General features: G+C 39.2%; 1 protein-coding gene across 1 annotated transcript in view; it reads right to left on the bottom strand.

Moving 5' to 3' along the window:
• The window catches only part of LOC126468959 (dynein regulatory complex subunit 2-like), a 55,336-nt gene that overhangs the window by 25,298 nt on the left and 12,684 nt on the right, over window positions 1-17,354 (bottom strand). Inside the window, exons 4-5 of the mRNA XM_050096593.1 lie at window positions 12,664-12,802; window positions 11,229-11,452 (exon numbers count right to left, since the gene is read on the bottom strand). Coding sequence (XP_049952550.1) covers window positions 11,229-11,452; window positions 12,664-12,802 — 363 coding nt within the window. The remainder of the gene's footprint in view (window positions 1-11,228; window positions 11,453-12,663; window positions 12,803-17,354) is intronic.

The raw sequence follows: 17,354 nt of genomic DNA, 5'->3' as shown, positions 1-17,354 counted from the left end.
CTCACCGGCCAATAACTTACAAGCAAAACTGGAACAACATCAAACTGTGTTCCTGAATAATGGATATTTGTCTAAGTACACAAAGCACTACAGACATACAAATGTCAGAAGAAGGAAAAAGATGAGGTCTTGAAGACAACAGCTCACTCCCCAGATAGTGGAAATGTTACTCTTCAAACAGGCAGAATATTAAGAAAACATATGCTGAAGTGATCTTTTTTTCTTTTATCAAAAACCTTCTTGCCTCTAGGAACTATCAAAGATGACTTACAGCTGTGCAACTCTGGAGTCTGTAAGATTCCATGTAACTGTATAGGGTAAATGCTACACACTGTCACAAGTGCATCATGGAACACCAGAGGCATACTTGCCTCCTCCGAAACTGCAAGTCCGCTGTCGCCAAACACTGTATTTCTACTGATCACACCTGCTGGACACACCATGCACGTGCCAGTGGGTCTTAAATTGGGAGCGTATTTTTACCAGTATTTGTCTGAAGATGGCCAGAAGATATTGCACCTAAATATTATAATAGCAAGTGCCAGACATCCAGCAGTTTGCGTGAAATTTCAAGGAACAATCTATACACTGGGAAAGTTTTAACTTTCACATTTTCAGTTTCACTTATGTGCCTACTGATGAGTCAATTCCTATATACTGATTGGTTACCTCTATTCCTTTCATCATACAGCAATTGTATACTTGGCAGCTCCAAAAAAGAAACTAGTTGAGTACATCCAAATTTTAAAACATGGCTGAAATTCTATTCTCATGAATTAGTTTAAGAAAATGTCCAATTCTCAAGATTCAACTACACTTTTAAAATTGCATGTCTGTCGATTCGCCACCAGTTGTTTCTTTTTCGGTGGGTGATGTAATGGTGCACATACCTATTACAAAAAAAAGTGTTATTGGTATCATATATTTTTTACTATCATTTCATATTCTTTTTTACTTAGAGCCAGCTTGATTGGTAACACTGATTGCTTATGAGTGGTTGTTGCCCACAAGGTAGGCAAGGAGAGGAACAAATTGTGGCAACTGGTTAGAAACAATATATGGAGCAAGGAAAAAGTAGAAAAGTGTAGAGAGGCAGGAATAAGTGCTTCTGCTCAGTTCAAAGGATTTTGTGATTGCTGGAGAACTCAAGTGGCACAGGGATTGAAGCGATGTTGAAATCATCAATGTTTTTTGCCAGTAGTTTCACTTTGTATTCACCTTCTCCTTTTTACCGTTATCTACTATACAATTTTATCCCGCCTATATATACTCAACAATACGTAACCCACTTCCAACCCATAACCAAAAAAAAAATTTTTTTTTCCGCTTTCAACACTACTGCTGCTATAAAATCCACTGTTTCTAGTTCACAAACAGTTCCTTTCACCTATTAAACAACCATTTTGGCTAGTTCTAATAACTTTCGCTTTACTTCCATTTCCGTTTTTCCCACATCACTGATAACTTTTAGCCGCTTCCCACAGGTTTTAACGTCATTATTTCTTCATCAGACAATTGTTAGCCTCATTTTCATAATCTTCCATCACAAAACCACTCCTTTTAATACATTTACACGCAGTTTTTTCAAAATTTTCCCGAATTTCTCCACCCTTTAACGTGTTTTGGCGGCAACACAACCACCTAACCTTTGTACACATCATTGTCTACCAACCCAAGTTCACCACAGGATCAACATAGCCCAGCTTTAACCAACACTTTTTCGCCTTTTTTCACACCAGATCTCCAGTCACCTTTATCTCTCCCCATATATTTTTATTTTCATTTTCATTTCAGCCTCATGATGTCTGCTTGTGTCTGTATATGTGTGGATGGATATGTGTGTGTGTGTGCGAGTGTACACCCGTCCTTTTTTCCCCCTAAGGTGAGTCTTTCCGCTCCCGGGACTGGAATGACTCCTTGCTCTCTCCCTTAAAAACCCACATCCTTTCGTCTTTCCCTCTCCTTCCCTCTTTCTTGATGAAGCAACCGTTGGTTGCGAAAGCTTGAATTTTGTGTTTATGTTAGTGTTTGTTTGTGTGTCTGTCGACCTGCCAGCGCTTTCTTTTGGTAAGTCACATCATGTCTGCTTGTGTCTGTATGTGTGGATGGATATGTGCGTGTGTGCGAGTGTATACCTGTCCTTTTTTCCCCCTAAGGTAAGTCTTTCCACTCCCGGGATTGGAATGACTCCTTACCCTCTCCCTTAAAACCCACTTCCTTTCGTCTTCCCCTCTCCTTCCCTCTTTCCTGATGAGGCAACAGTTTGTTGTGAAAGCTTGAATTTTGTGTGTATGTTTGTGTTTGTTTGTGTGTCTATCGACCTGCCAGCGCTTTTGTTCGGTAAGTCACCTCATCTTTGTTTTTATATATAATTTTTCCCACGTGGAATGTTTCCTTCTATTATATATATATATATATATATATATATATATATATATGTGTGTGTGTGTGTGTGTGTGTGTGTGTGTGTGTGTGTGTGTGTGTGTGTGTGTGTGTGTATATATATATATATATATATAGAGGGAAACATTCTACGTGGGAAAAATATATCTAAAAACACAGATGGTGTGACTTACCGAACGAAAGTGCTGGCAGGTCGATAGAAACACAAACAAACACATACATACACACAAAATACATACATACACACAAAATTCTAGCTTTCGCAACCAACGGTTGCTTCGTCAGGAAAGAGGGAAGGAGAGGGAAAGACGAAAGGATGTGGGTTTTAAGGGAGAGGGTAAGGAGTCATTCCAATCCCGGGAGCGGAAAGACTTACCTTAGGGGGAAAAAAGGACAGGTATACACTCGCACACACACACATATCCATCCGCACATACACAGACACAAGCAGACATTTGTAAAGGCAAAGAGTTTGGGCAGAGATGTCATCTGTACAAATTGTAAACAGCCTTTCGCTCCCTGTATTTTACACCTGCCACCTTTAGAATTTGAAAGAGAGTATTCCAGTCAACATTGTCAAAAGCTTTCTCTAAGTCTACAAATGCTAGAAATGTAGGTTTGCCTTTCCTTAATCTTTCTTCTAAGATAAGTCATAAGGTCGGTATTGCCTCACGTGTTCCAATATTTCTACGGAATCCAAACTGATCTTCCCCGAGGTCGGCTTCTACCAGTTTTTCCATTCGTCTGTAAAGAATTCGTGTTAGTATTTTACAGCTGTGACTTATTAAATTGATAGTTCAGTAATTTTCACATCTGTCAACACCTGCTTTCTTTGGGATTGGAATTATTATATTCTTCTTGAAGTCTGAGGGTATTTTGCCTGTCTCATACATCTTGCTCACCAGATGGTAGAGTTTTGTCAGGACTGGCTCTCCCAAGGCCATCAGTAGTTCCAATGGAATGTTGTCTACTCCCAGGGCCTTGTTTCGACTCAGGTCTTTCAGTGCTCTGTCAAACTCTTCACGCAGTATCGTATCTCCCATTTCATCTTCATCTACATCCTCTTCCACTACCATAATATTGTCCTCAAGTACATCGCCCTTGTATAGACACTCTATATACTCCTTCCACCTTTCTGCTTTCCCTTCTTTGCTTGGAACTGGGTTTTCATCTGAGCTCTTGATATTCATACAAGTGGCTCTCTTTTCTCCAAATGTCTCTTTAATTTTACTGCAGTTGCTTGTCATTGATCGTATTTTCTCTGGACCAGTGAGAACAAATACTGTTTTCTGTGACCCTCCCCGAATTTCAGATACAGCGCAAATTTGTTGATCGGTAGGTGTTCAGCTTGGGTTGACTTTGCATTGAAATGGAGAAATCCGAGAAGCTCCTGAAATGTCCGCGATGAAAATATCCCCCCCAAGAATGTGACCAATTATCACCTGCAAACACAAGTTTTGTACAAATAACACCCTGAGCATATATGATGGAAAGGAAATCTTTGAACAATGGATAGTTCAGGATGGAATAACAACAATATTATGAAAAGGATAGATTGCTAGTTACCAATTACAGAGGAGACACTGAGGAGGAGACAGGCACAATGAAGGGAATGCTATGCATTTAAGCTTTTGGCCAAAAAGCCTTCTTCTGTAATAGAAAAAACTACACATTGACAAAACTCACATACATGACTATTAGCTCCAGTCACTGTGGCTGGACTGTGGACAGAAACTGTGCCTGTTGGGAGTAGCAATCTGGTGCAGGCAGTGGGGATAAGGAGGAGGCCTGGGGCAGGGAGGGGGTTGGGGAACGTGTAGTACTGCTTATGGAAGTGTGCAGCAACAAGGTGCAGTCTGGATGTTTAGAGAATGGGAGTTGGGAGTGGAAAAGGAGAAAAGTAGAGAAAAGGAAAAATATTAGTGAGTGTGCTGGCAAAGTAGAATGCTATGTGGTGCTGGATTGGGAGCTGGGAAGGCATAGGTAGATGGAGAGATGGAAGACAAGGACTAGTGGAAGTTGTGGCCAGGGGGGAGGGGGGGGGGGTGTTATGGAAATGTAGTACATTTTGCAGATAGAGTTCTCACCTGCACCATTCAGAAAAGTTGGTGTTGGTAGGAAGGATGCACATGGTGCAGGCTGTAAAGTGTATCGAGTTGGGCAGCATGTTCAGGAACTGGGTGGTCCGGCTGACTCTTGCCCACAGTTTGTCAGTGGCCATTCATGTGAACAAACTACTTGTCATTTTATATGGACACATAGAAAGCAGCGTAGTGGTTGCAGCTTAGTTCATAGGTCACACTGATGCTTCCGCAGGTAGCCCTGGCTTTGATGGGATAGGAAGATGCCTATTACTGGACTGAAGTATGTGGTGATGGGAGAATGTATGCAAAGGGTCTCGTATCTACAGGGGAGAGGCAAAACAATGTCAACAGTGGTAGCAATGGGATGGTTGTGTTTGATGGTCAACAATGCAGGTAAGAAACATGTTGTGCTGGACTGTGCATATTCAGTACAGACTAGGCATCAGTACAAGTTGTTTACAAGTAGTGCACCGTTTGTATTTGCATTTGAGGCTGAGGTTGACGTGAAATGAAAGACCTAACAGAGTTCCAAAGAGGGCAGATTGTGGGGGCCTGATTAGCTGGAGCATCAGTAACCAAGATACCCAGCTTATTGAACGTTTCAAGAGCAACTATTTTAATAGTCATGACAGCCTACACAAAAAATGGAAAGGCATCATTGTGTAAACGTAATAGTGGTCGCAAATCAAAACTAAATGACAGATCGTCATACACTAACACAAATTGTGTCAAAACAACACAAAACTACGGAGGCTAAAGTGACTGCAGAGCTCAAAAGCCATCTTTGAAACCCTGTATCTATCGACACTGTCCACTGAGAATGCCATACAATGATTATTTCTGGATTAAGTGCTACACTGAAATCATTAGTGATGACAACCAATGCAAAGAAGCATAAAACATTGTGTCAGAAGCATAAATCCTGGATGGCTGATCAGTGGAAACTCGTCACATAGTCATACGAGTCAAAGTTTTCATTATTCCCAACATTGGACTTGGTTTACGTCTGGAGAATGCCAAAAGAAGCCTACAATCCTGATTGCTTCATTCAGATGGTTAATCATGGAGGTGGAAGTGTGATGGTGTGGGCAGCTATATCATGGTGTTCTGCCGATCCCATCATTACTCTCAAAAGTCATGTTACAGCCAACAATTATGTGAACATTTTAGCTGTTCAGGTGCACCCCATGATTCAAATCTTTCTCCCCAACAATGATGCCATATTTCAGGATGATAATGCACCAATTAACACAGACAGGACACAACAGTTGTAGTGTACAACTGAACTGCAGCATCTTCCCTAGCCACCACAATCCCCAGACTTGAACATTATCGAACCCTTGTGGATGGTATTGGAGCACAGATTCCGAAGTTGTTTTCTGCCTTCCTCATCACTACAGGATTTAGAAGAGATTCTGATTGAAGAGTGGCATAACATTCCACTGGAGACTATACAATCATTATATGTCAGTATTCCAAGAAGAAGTGCAGCTTTATTACAGGCAAATGGGGGTCCAACCCCTTATTAATAAACTAATCCTGAGTAAGTACAGGTGTTCACATTATATTGCCATCCCCTGTAAGTCTGTTGCAGAGATATGAGCGATGAGGTAAGGGGTAATAATGCTTTTGTGACATAACTGGCATCTATCTTCAAGTGTCTGCCAGTTCCGGCTTCTCAGCATTTCTATAACACTCTCCCATGGATCAAACAAAACATCTGATCTTTTGGGCTGCCCTTCTTTGTATACAAGGGTCATTTAGTAAGCAAATGCAACACATTTTTCTTCTCAAATCTCATTGTTTAACTACACCATATTTTGCCCTGGTTGTTTGGCTATAAAACCTTATTTCCCCACAAAATCTCACTTCAATTCTGTGGCTTTATGCCACCTCATTGTGAGAGCCTATATGCTGTCATGGAATCACTCTACTGTGCTGCATCTCAGTGTAGTTCTTGCCACATCAATAAATTCCCCATCACTGCCGTAGTCCTTCACAGAGAGACCATCCTTTAGTACGTCAAAGACAAGAAAGACAGAAGGTGTGAGAGCCAGGCTGTAGCACAGATGAGGAAGAACTGTCCACCGAAGCTTTTTTTTTATCTCATCTTGTGTGCACAGACCTATATGTGTACTTGTGTTATCATGGAGCAGGAGAAGTGTGTTCATATTCTTATGGCCATGAACTCTTTGTAATAATTTTTTTTTCTTTTTTTTCTCCTAAGAATCTCAAATAGTTTTCAGAGAAGACTTTTTGCCAATGGGGAAAGACAGATAACAGGATAACCACTTAAGAGACCCAGAAGACTGTAACCATGACTTCACCAGCTGAGAATAATATTTTGAGCTTCTTTTTCAAAGGAGATGTTGCAATTTTGTTTCAGGTTCAAAACAGTGAATTCATGTTTCATTGCCTGTTACGATGTTTGACAAAAATCGTCATCATCTGCCCCACAATGAGCAAGCAATGCAGCACAAATGTTCTTTCTTCCCCTGCACTCTCCTCAGTTAGGATTCTTGAATATGCTAAGGTGTACAAGTAGGTCACCACTACCAACAAGGTCAAGTTAAGCACTGAGTTGCTTGATTGTTATTTGTCAATCACTTCAGTTTAAATTGTCTACATGTTGTAACATGGCAGATGACACAGCTGTTAGCCACTGGCCTGCATGTAGGAGGTTAAACAGATTTCCTTCTCCTCATTTTGTTCGTGGCAGACACTTCAACCAGTAATTTATCATGCTTTTATCCATTGCCCAGTGTCCATTGACATTCTATAAATTGCTGTGAATATTTGTGACGGTTTGGTTTTCCATCAAAATAAATTCAATATCTACTCTTTGCTAAGAACATATCTATTTGCAGCTGCCATTTTGAAGACTGATTACAGTGCTGCCATCTACCAGGAGTTACTGGAAATATATGCTGCTGGAATGTTTAAGGGTGACAAGAAACAAAATTACAATTTTTTTAAACTCAAACTGGCTAAGAGAAAAGGAATTTTTATGCTATTTACTGAATGCCCTGATACATTCAATACCCTCTATGAGGTAACTTGATATGTGCTCCACACACTTCAGCAATATTATAAAATGGGATGCATGAGTGTTTTGTAAGTAACGGAGTGTTTTGTAAGTAATGGACTGAGGCCTCAGTTAATTGCAACCTGTGCCTGTACAGGTATGAGCAGCCCATAGTGGCTCACCTTCATGCCTTCCTTTAAAAAAAATTGTGACTAAAGCCCTTCTGGCCTGTTATTTATTTTTTACATGACATGTAAGTACTGTCTCTGTCTTGCATTGTTAGTCATTAATTACACTGTTATATAAAAAATTTCTTTTCCCATAAATTTGTAATTATGTTATACGCCACTTTAAACGTTTAAATTCCGGTGAATGCACTCTTAGAAGTGTTGAAACCTGGTTAATAAGACTAAAAATTGTGACCAATGGCTCATTTCTTTCAATTTTGGAAGAGAGAGTTCATTACAACCACTTGAAACCTATGGCAGAACTGTAGAAGCCTCCCTTCCCAATCATACTTTTTCCCATATCCTCCACTAACATTATTTTTCATTCTTTCTCCTATAAATGACGTTCCAATCACTTAGGACTATCATATTTTCATCTCCTTCACATATTTTATCACTCCTTTATTACATTATGCATTCTATTTCCTCATCATCAGCCTATGCTAACTTACCCTGTTAGGTACTTTTCTGTTAATATATATGACAACACCTGCTGCACCATTAACTGGGGCTGATGATGTTGCCTTATAATCAACTGACCAGAAATTTCAGTCTTATTTCCATTTCGCTTCACTAATCCCTACAAAATTTAACTTTCTACATCTAAATCTAAATATATAGTCCACAAAGCACCATATGTTGTGTGGTGGAGGGTACCTTGTACCACTACTAGTCATTTCCCATCCTGTTCTACTTGCAAATAGAGTGAAGGGAAAGCCTGTCTAAAAGCCTCTGTTCAAACCCTAATTTCTTGCACCTTACCTTCATGGTCCTCACACAAAATGTATGTTTACAGCAGTAGAATAATTCTACAGTTGGCCTCAAATGCCAGTTCTCTACATTTGTGCAACAACGCCCTGTAGAAAGAACATCTTCCCTCCAGGGATTCCCATTAGAGTTTAAGAAGCATATCTGTAATATCTGTGTGCTGATAGAACCTACCGGTAACAAATATAGCAGCATGCCCGTGAAGCTTTGATGTCTTCCTTAAATATGACCTGGTGGGGATCACAAACACTCAAATAGTACTCAAGAATGGGTCACACTAGCATTCTATATGCCATCTCCTCTATGGATGAGCTACTCCTTCCCAAAATGTTCCCATTAAAACGAAGTCGAGCATTTGCCTTTCCTACTAGCAACCTGACATACTCACTCCATTTCATACTGCTTTGCAACATTGCGTCTAGATATTTAATTGAAGAGAATGTGTAAAGCTGCAGCCTACTAATTCTGTTTTCAAACATTACAAGACTGTTTTTCCTACTCATCCGCATTAACTTACATATTTCTACATTTGGAGCAAGCTGTCATTCAACACACCTATTAGGAATTTTGTCTAAATCATCTTGTATATTCCTACAGTCACTCAATGAGGACACCTTCCCACATACCACACCACTATCAGCAAACAGCTGTAAATTGCTGCTCATCCTGTGCATCAGGTCATTTATGTATAAAGAGAATAAGCGGTCCTATCACACTTTCCTGGGACACTCCAGACAATACTCTTGTCTCTGATGAACACTCGCCATCAAAGATCACATACTAGGTTCTATCACCCAAAAAGTCTTCAAGACACTCACATATTTTGGAATCTGAACTGTATGTTCGGACCTTCATCAACAATCTGTAGTGGGTCATCCGCGTCAAATGCTTTCTGGAAAGCTAGGGATATGGAATCTGCCTGTTGCCTTCTGTCCATGTTTTCTAGGGTATCATGTGAGAAAAGGGCGAGTTTCTAAATCTGTGCTGATCTGTGCACAGAAGCTTTTGTCTCAAGGAAATTTATTATATTCGAGCTGAGAATGTGCTCAAGGATTCTGCAGTAAACCAATGTTAAGGATATTGGTGTATAATTACACAAGTCAGTTCTATTCCTTTCTTATATACAAACGTCACCTGCACTTTTTTCCATCTGCTTGGAAGTTTTAGCTCAGTAAGAGTTTCTCGATAAATGCAGGCCAAGTAAGGGGGCAATACCACATAGTATTCTTTGTACAACTGAACTGCAATTCCATCTGGACCATGCAACTTATTTGTTTTCAGCTCTTTCAGTTGTTTCTCTATGCCCTATGTTCTCCACGAAAAGGCTATACGAGAGTAAAACGATGGTATGTTTGTGTCATCCTCTCATGTGAATGATTTCTGCTGTCTTCTATGGCCACCCCAGACCTTAAAAAAGGGAGGAAGATTAGAGTTGAACATCGCATCAAGAACAAGGTAATCTGAGATGTAGCACAAGCCCAGATAAGGGAAGGATGTAGAAGGAAATCGGCAATGCCTCTTTGAAAGAAACTATCCTGACGTTTGCCTTCAGTGACCTAGGGAACTCACAGAAAATGAATCTGGATGGCACGATGGGGATTTGAACCACTGACCTTCTGATTGTGAGTCCAGTTTGCTAATTATTAAGTTCCCCTACAAAACTCAGAATCTTAGCATTCTATACTCTGTTTTGTAGAATATTGGTCTTATTGATCCTCCTTCTGATAATCTCCTCCAAGACAGACCCCATCCACAGATTCAAACATTGGTTTAACTCTGGAATTTACTGTTAAGAAATTGTTCATTTCTGGAATACTGCACATCTTGTAGATACATTTAATGTGTCTTTAATGTGATGCCTTCCTAATGCTGTTGTTTATTTCTGATCCTTCTACCTGTAAAGACAATTTTCCATGACAAGACCATTGTCAGAAAGAAGATGACCCCTTATATTGACAGTTTTTGGCTGTCACAGCTGATGGTTTTTATTTGGAATCAAAGCACTGGCTGGTATTAAACCTGGAACCCAAGACCTCTGGATCAGTTGTTAAAGACTATCCTTAGACCACAGCCTCACTATCACCCAAGTTTATCTGCACTATGCCTGACACTCCACATCATACAACTCCTGACGAAGTACATTGCTGCAAGTGCAATATTAAAAATTAGCTAGAGCACATCACTTTCTTCATTCTTATAGCTTCTTTACAAGCATCACCTCTAAAACTTATTGCACAAAAAAGTCCACAAATTAATTTATATATTAATATTTAAATTAATATTAAATTAATATTTAAATTAATATTTAAATGGGATATGTGCGTGTGTGCGAGTGTATACCTGTCCTTTTTGCCCCCTAAGGTAAGTCTTTCCGCTCCCGGGATTGGAATGACTCCTTACCCTCTCCCTTAAAACCCACATCCTTTCGTCTTTTCCTCTCCTTCCCTCTTCCCGATGAAGCAACTGTTTGTTGCGAAAGCTTGAATTTTGTGTGTATGTTTGTGTTTGTTTGTGTGTCTATCGACCTGCCAGCGCTTTTGTTTGGTAAGTCTCATCATCTTTGTTTTTAGATATATTTTTCCCACGTGGAATGTTTCCCTCTATTATATTAATATTTAAATTGATATTCTATAAAGCTACAGGAATTGTCACTTTAATATATGTTTAATAAAAGCATGCAATTCCAACAATCAAGCGTATATTATTTCATTAATGTCTTACATTATTCCTGCGTTCATCAACTTTTGCCGTCTGGTTAGCTATCCCCTCTTTACTGAATTTATCCATTGAAGCATGTAATCCATAAAGAAGAACACGTAAATATTCTTCTTCAGCATTAGCTGTTTCTTGAATTTTACACCTCTCTTTTTCTGCTGCTTGTAGCAGTGACTTACGTTCCTCCAAATAAATGTTATGCAAATGAGATAGCCGTGCTTCATGAATCTCTAAAATATGGAAGAACAAATTATTCGGAAATAATTTAATAATACAAGTATAACTAAAAGCTTTGCTGTCAGACTAAAATATGTAATACAATGGCTGGTAATAAAGACAAAATTGTCGATATGACAACAGCTCTGATGTACGATCACAAAGAATACTATTCTCAGCCCTCAATGCACTGTTAAAGGTTACCTTTTTAAAAAAGAACCTCATGGTATATACAGGGTGACAATTATTGAACCATACAAAAAAAACATACATTAGTTACAAACTATGGCATGCACGTGCTTTATTCAACATGAAAATGTCTCTACAGATATTTGGATTTGGGTGATGATATGGTCAATATGGATGCTATATTGGCAATGATACGGCACAGATGAATAGCAAAATTCTGTATGACTCACTGAAGTGTCGGATCACTGATGGCTGTTTTCAGCTTAGCAATGTTTTCGGGTTTACTGCTGTACACATTGTCTTTAATACAGCCCCAGAAAAAAGAGTCGCACGTGTTCATATCTGGAGAATACGACAGCCAATGTAGGTGTATGGCATTGGCCTCTGCGTACCCAGAGCCGGAACGCAGTCCCTAAAGTGCTTCTCCAGGACATTAATCACTCTCCTGCTTCAATAGGATCGAACACCATCTTGCGTGGACATCGTCTTGTTGAAATCAGGGTCACTTTGGATAATGGGGATGATGTCATCTTGCAAAACCTTCACATATCATTTGATAGTCACCACGCCATCAAGGTATATCTCACCGATTATTCCGTGACTGGACATTGTGCACCACACAGTCGCCTGTTGAGGGTGAAGAGACTTCTCGATCGCAAAATGTGGATTCTCAGTCCCCCAAATGCGCCAATTTTGCTTATTGACAAACCCATCCAAATGAAAGTGAGCTTCATCACTAAACCAAACTGTATTCACATCAAATTAATTTCCACCATGCTTTGTGGCCAATCATGCAGTTTGAACATCCTAATGCAAACCATTCAGAGGTTATGACAATTTTATTTCATACAGTTCAGTAATTGCCACCCTGTTTGCCAAGTTTCAGCAGGTTTGAAGACATAAGTTGTTGATAACTTTGTGTATTAATGGTTTTGTATTAATGTAAACTGTTTTAGAGTTGCAAACACACAAAAATGCTTGCATAGTTAAAAAGTAGTAAAATTCAAATAAAAACAAAATATTTTGTGAGACTTACGGAGCAATCTGTCTGTTGCTTCTGTATGGCATTGTAATATTCTATTATACTGGTCAGCTGCATCTTCCATATCTTTTAAAAGATTTTCCATAACTTGTGTCTTGTAGCTGGTGACATGTTGAAAAGACTCCCAAAGGGCCTGTAAAATTATTCTGAAAATTATGAAACTTGCTTTTGATTCCACATTACCTGTAATGTGTAGATGGTATACTAAAGTAATCTGCCACCGTATAATAAACATAAATGATGATTAACAACCTATCATCAATGGCTCCTGTCCAATAACATTGGTTGTGGAGCATCTCTGAGATGCATTTTTTCTAAATTTTTACTTAAACAACAGCTTGTAAATGGAGGTAGTCTGGGATGAGACAAAGCCATGCCTTTATGTATATGAAACTTAATTAATTATTTCCTCTGTGAAACACACAGCAAGGTATACAGCAAATAGGAATTCACAGTAGCACACAGAGTTTCTGCTTATGTAGGTTATTCACAGAGTCTCTTCCAAGTTTCTCTTTTCTCTCACAGTACATTGTTAAGCATTTCCTCTCATTGCAGTCACCTTTGGTTCACACCCTCCTTCACCTAGTCTCTCCCTCTTGTTTGTGGTCTTCTAATTGATTTTCTTCCAGGTTCTGTCCATTCTAGAGCCCTTCTTGGAAGTCTTTCTTGTCTCATTCCTTTAATGTGGCCAAACCATTAAAGTCTACTTCTCTCCATAATTTCTTTTAGGGGGCTGATCTGAAGGATGTTTCAAATTGTTTCACTTCTTATGCTTTCCCTTCTCATATTACACATGAGCCCTCTTTGAAAGCAAATCTTTGTCATTTATATTCTGCTCAGATTTTTCTTTGTCAGAATCCAGTAGTCCGATCCATAGGTCAAAATTTGCATATAATATGATTTTTATTTCATGATCTTTGCTTTGGCAGGTATTTTCCATTTTCAAAATCTGTCTCATACACAAGAATAAAATTCTGAACAATTTTCCATTACTACTAGTGTATTCATAATTTATTGTCTGTGCACTTCACAGAAGTAGCCTGCAGTATCCACTTCTGCTTGTTAATTTATAACTCTACTAGTTTTACATCCCTGATGCCTTTCCTTGATGATGGAATTTTCTGGAGAAATTCTGCTCATGCTAGACATATTGTCACTGCTTTGGCAAAACAGTAAGATTCCTATTCTATTCTCCACTCATTGACTGTGAATGAATGGGTGAGCAATTACAGTTAGACACAACACAAGATATTTTATCCAAGCAGATGATGCTGCAGTAGCTACCCAAGCTCAAACATTTGAACAGTGAAACGAAGCTGTCGATAACACTTGAAAATTCATGTATTATTATGAAGAAAACCATTTAAATCCCCTACTGTAGCTAAATACACAAGTACTTAACAAAATAGACATGTACCCACAACTGGAGAAATAAAAAAGCCAACAAAACATTAAATACAGCTGAAGTGGATAGCTGTTGTCCCTTTATTACATAGCCAATTACTTCAGAATAACCTTGAACATACCCACATATTCAAAGTTCACTGCATGGATATGTAGCCTAAAAGTGAGCAACCTGGGTGCATACACCAGCTCTCTTTTGTATTCTTCCTTGAGCAGTTGCAGCACTTGTCTGGAAAACTTCCGCCCATGCTAAACATATTGCCACTACTTCGGCAAGACTGCCATTCCCAACTCATAAATTGATACACTTTCTTATGGTAAAAGCATCTGCAGATATCAGATTACAGACAGCTGCACCACTTGAGAAGATGAAGCATGAATATGAAGTGAAAAAAAGTTCTGATAATCTCTTAGTAGAAGGATGACCAGAGACTGTGGTGATCCACAAGACACACCCCACCTTTTTGCCTGCAGCTAGCAGTATGACCCAGTAAATTGGATAAACTATTCACTGCAAATGGAGCAATCAATTTGACTTCTTTTGGTAGTATATGTGTCCTTGTCTGTAACTGCAAGACATAATAACATTATTTAATCTACTGTCAATGACAACATCATTAGAGGAGATAATAATAGCTTGTGTTGGTATTGGTATTCAAACATTCATATGGGCAAAACCAGTACCCAGATTCTTGCTACTATGTTCAAAGGCTTTATCAGTAACAAAATACTCAATTTAGATGGTGTAGACATATGATGGAGCAGCTATTGTACTTCTTATGTATGTCACATTGTTTGCTGTAATTCCTTTATTTATTCAACATACATTGTAGAGATAATCAAATGTCACCAATATTAGTCTGCTCTCCACTTAAAGCTAATGGTTTACTCTCTTTACATGTAAAATTTCTTTGAATGTAGTTGTTACAAACCTGTGACAACTGTTACTTTAAAAATCTATAACTTCTCTAAGTAAATTGTTTGCCTACTGGGATGTGCATGATATTTATATTAATGTAGGGAACAAATAAAGCAAGACAAATTAATACACACTGCTGGAAAAGTGGCTTGTTTTTTCTGGAAACAGTGTTGCTTAGAACACTATAAAAGATCTAAATTATTTTCTGTTAATGCAGGAAACACATAAAGTAAAAACAAATAAATATACATGCTGTAAATGTGGCTTTTTTCTACAAATACTGTTCCTCACTTCTAAAAGAAATCTAAAATCATAGAATTCACATAGCTGTATAATTTATATGAGGACTGACTAATAAGACACTATTATATACTGTTTTTCAGCTTCCCAGTATCTAAATTGTCTTCATGGAGGATGTGGACAACTTTTCATCTGTTATACTCCAAACATCAAATCTCAGATAGAACCTTCAGAGATGTAAAATGAGTATAAATATACAGTAATTAAGTGAAACAACTGCTAGAAACTATATTAATAAATAACTACCAATAAACTATTACAAACTATTTGTTGTTATTCAGTAAACAAATAACATACTGAAATTAACAGGGAAGTGTTTATTTGTAAAAATATGTTGTTTCTTCATTTATATTTTCATAGCTGTTGCTTACCTCAAGCAAGGTTTTTTATTTGATTATTAATGGCATAAAAAACATAAAAATTTTTCTAACACACCTACTGATTTGAAGATGAACATAAACGATTGAAACTAGTAATCAAATTTTAAAAATCTGTGCCATCAAAGGCTGGTATAAATTCTCTACATATAATCACAGGATTGCTGTAACTTTCATTTTTGACCATTTCAAGTTTCATCAATACTCATATTAGTACTAAGTGTAGAACAACATTTAACTATGTGCCATTGGAACAGAATCTTGTTTACAATGAACACTGTTACTTGTCGTACAGCAAACAGGAATCTAATAATGATTATTTTTAATTTTAACAATATAAGGAAAAGATAGATTGCTATTCACTATAAAAATGCCATGGTGAGTTGCAGGCAGGCACAATGAAAAGACAGTTACACATAAGCTTTCATCTGGCTTTCTTCGGAAAAGGAAACACACACACTTTCATTCACACACATAAGGACACTTCGCACACACATGACTGCCAGCTCTGGAAGCTCGTACCAGAATGCAACTGTCATGTAGAATGAAAGTAGTGATCTGGAGGGGCGGGAAAGGGTAAAGGGTGGCAGGGTTGGGGTGTGAAGAAAAGAGTGCTGTCTGGTGAAGTGTGCACAAACTGGACTGCCAACAAGCATAGCATTGAGAGGCTGTGGGCAGGGAGGTGGGAAGGGGAGGGAGGGGGAGGGATGGGAAGCAAAAAAGGAGAGGAGAGGGGAAGGGGAAAGAACAACAGTACAGAACACAAAGAGGGTGAGGAGATGAGGACAAGGAGGAGGCGATAGGACAGAGAGGGTGGAAACTGTTGAGTGGAGGCTGTGGGGACAGTAAGTTTCCACAGGCTGAGACCAGGATAATATTGGGAGCAGAAAATGTGTTGTAAGGACAACTCACAGCTGAGCAGCTCAGAAAACCTGGTGTTGGAGTGGAGAATTCGGATGGCTCAAGTAGTGATGCAGCCATTGAAGTCAAGCGTGTCTTGCTCAGCTGCATGCTGGGCTACAGGGTAGTCCACTTTATTCTGGGCAACAGTTTGGCAGTGGCCATTAATCTTGGTAGACAGCTGGTTGGTAGTCATACCACCATAAAAAGCTATCCAATGATTGCAGCAGAGCTGGTACATGACATGGCTGCTTTCACACGTGGCCCAGTCTCTGGTGGGATATGATAAGCCTGTGACAAGACTTAAAAGGAAGTGCTGGGTGGATGGATTGGGCAGGTTGTGCACCTGGGTCTTCCCTAGGGATATGATCCTTGTGGCAAGGGTTGCAATTGGGGGCAGCATAGGGATGGACTACAATGTGTGGAGGTTAGGCGGGGGACAGAACACCACTTTCGGAGGAGTGGAAAGGGTCTTGAGGTAGGATGTCCCTCATTTCAGGGCATGATGATAGACAGTCAAAGCATTTGGATCCTTCCCACCACCACCACCACCACCACCTTTTCTGAACTGCGGCAGGTGGGAGTTATCCCTGCAACACATTCTCTGATCTCGAAATTATCCTGGCCTCAACCTACAGTACATCCCCATACCCCCGTCCTACCACCTTTTCCCTATTCACATCCCCTCACCCTATTTTTTTGCTGCCTGTCTTTTCTCCTCTCCTTTCGTTTTTTGCTCCCCATTTCCACCCACTTCCCACCTGCCCAACAGCCTCCCGATGCTG

Source organism: Schistocerca serialis, chromosome 1 (genome assembly GCF_023864345.2).
Source record: "Schistocerca serialis cubense isolate TAMUIC-IGC-003099 chromosome 1, iqSchSeri2.2, whole genome shotgun sequence".
NCBI lineage: Eukaryota > Metazoa > Arthropoda > Insecta > Orthoptera > Acrididae > Schistocerca > Schistocerca serialis.
The sequence above is the reverse complement of the archived record's forward strand: the minus strand, read 5'-3'. Positions and strand labels throughout refer to the sequence as shown.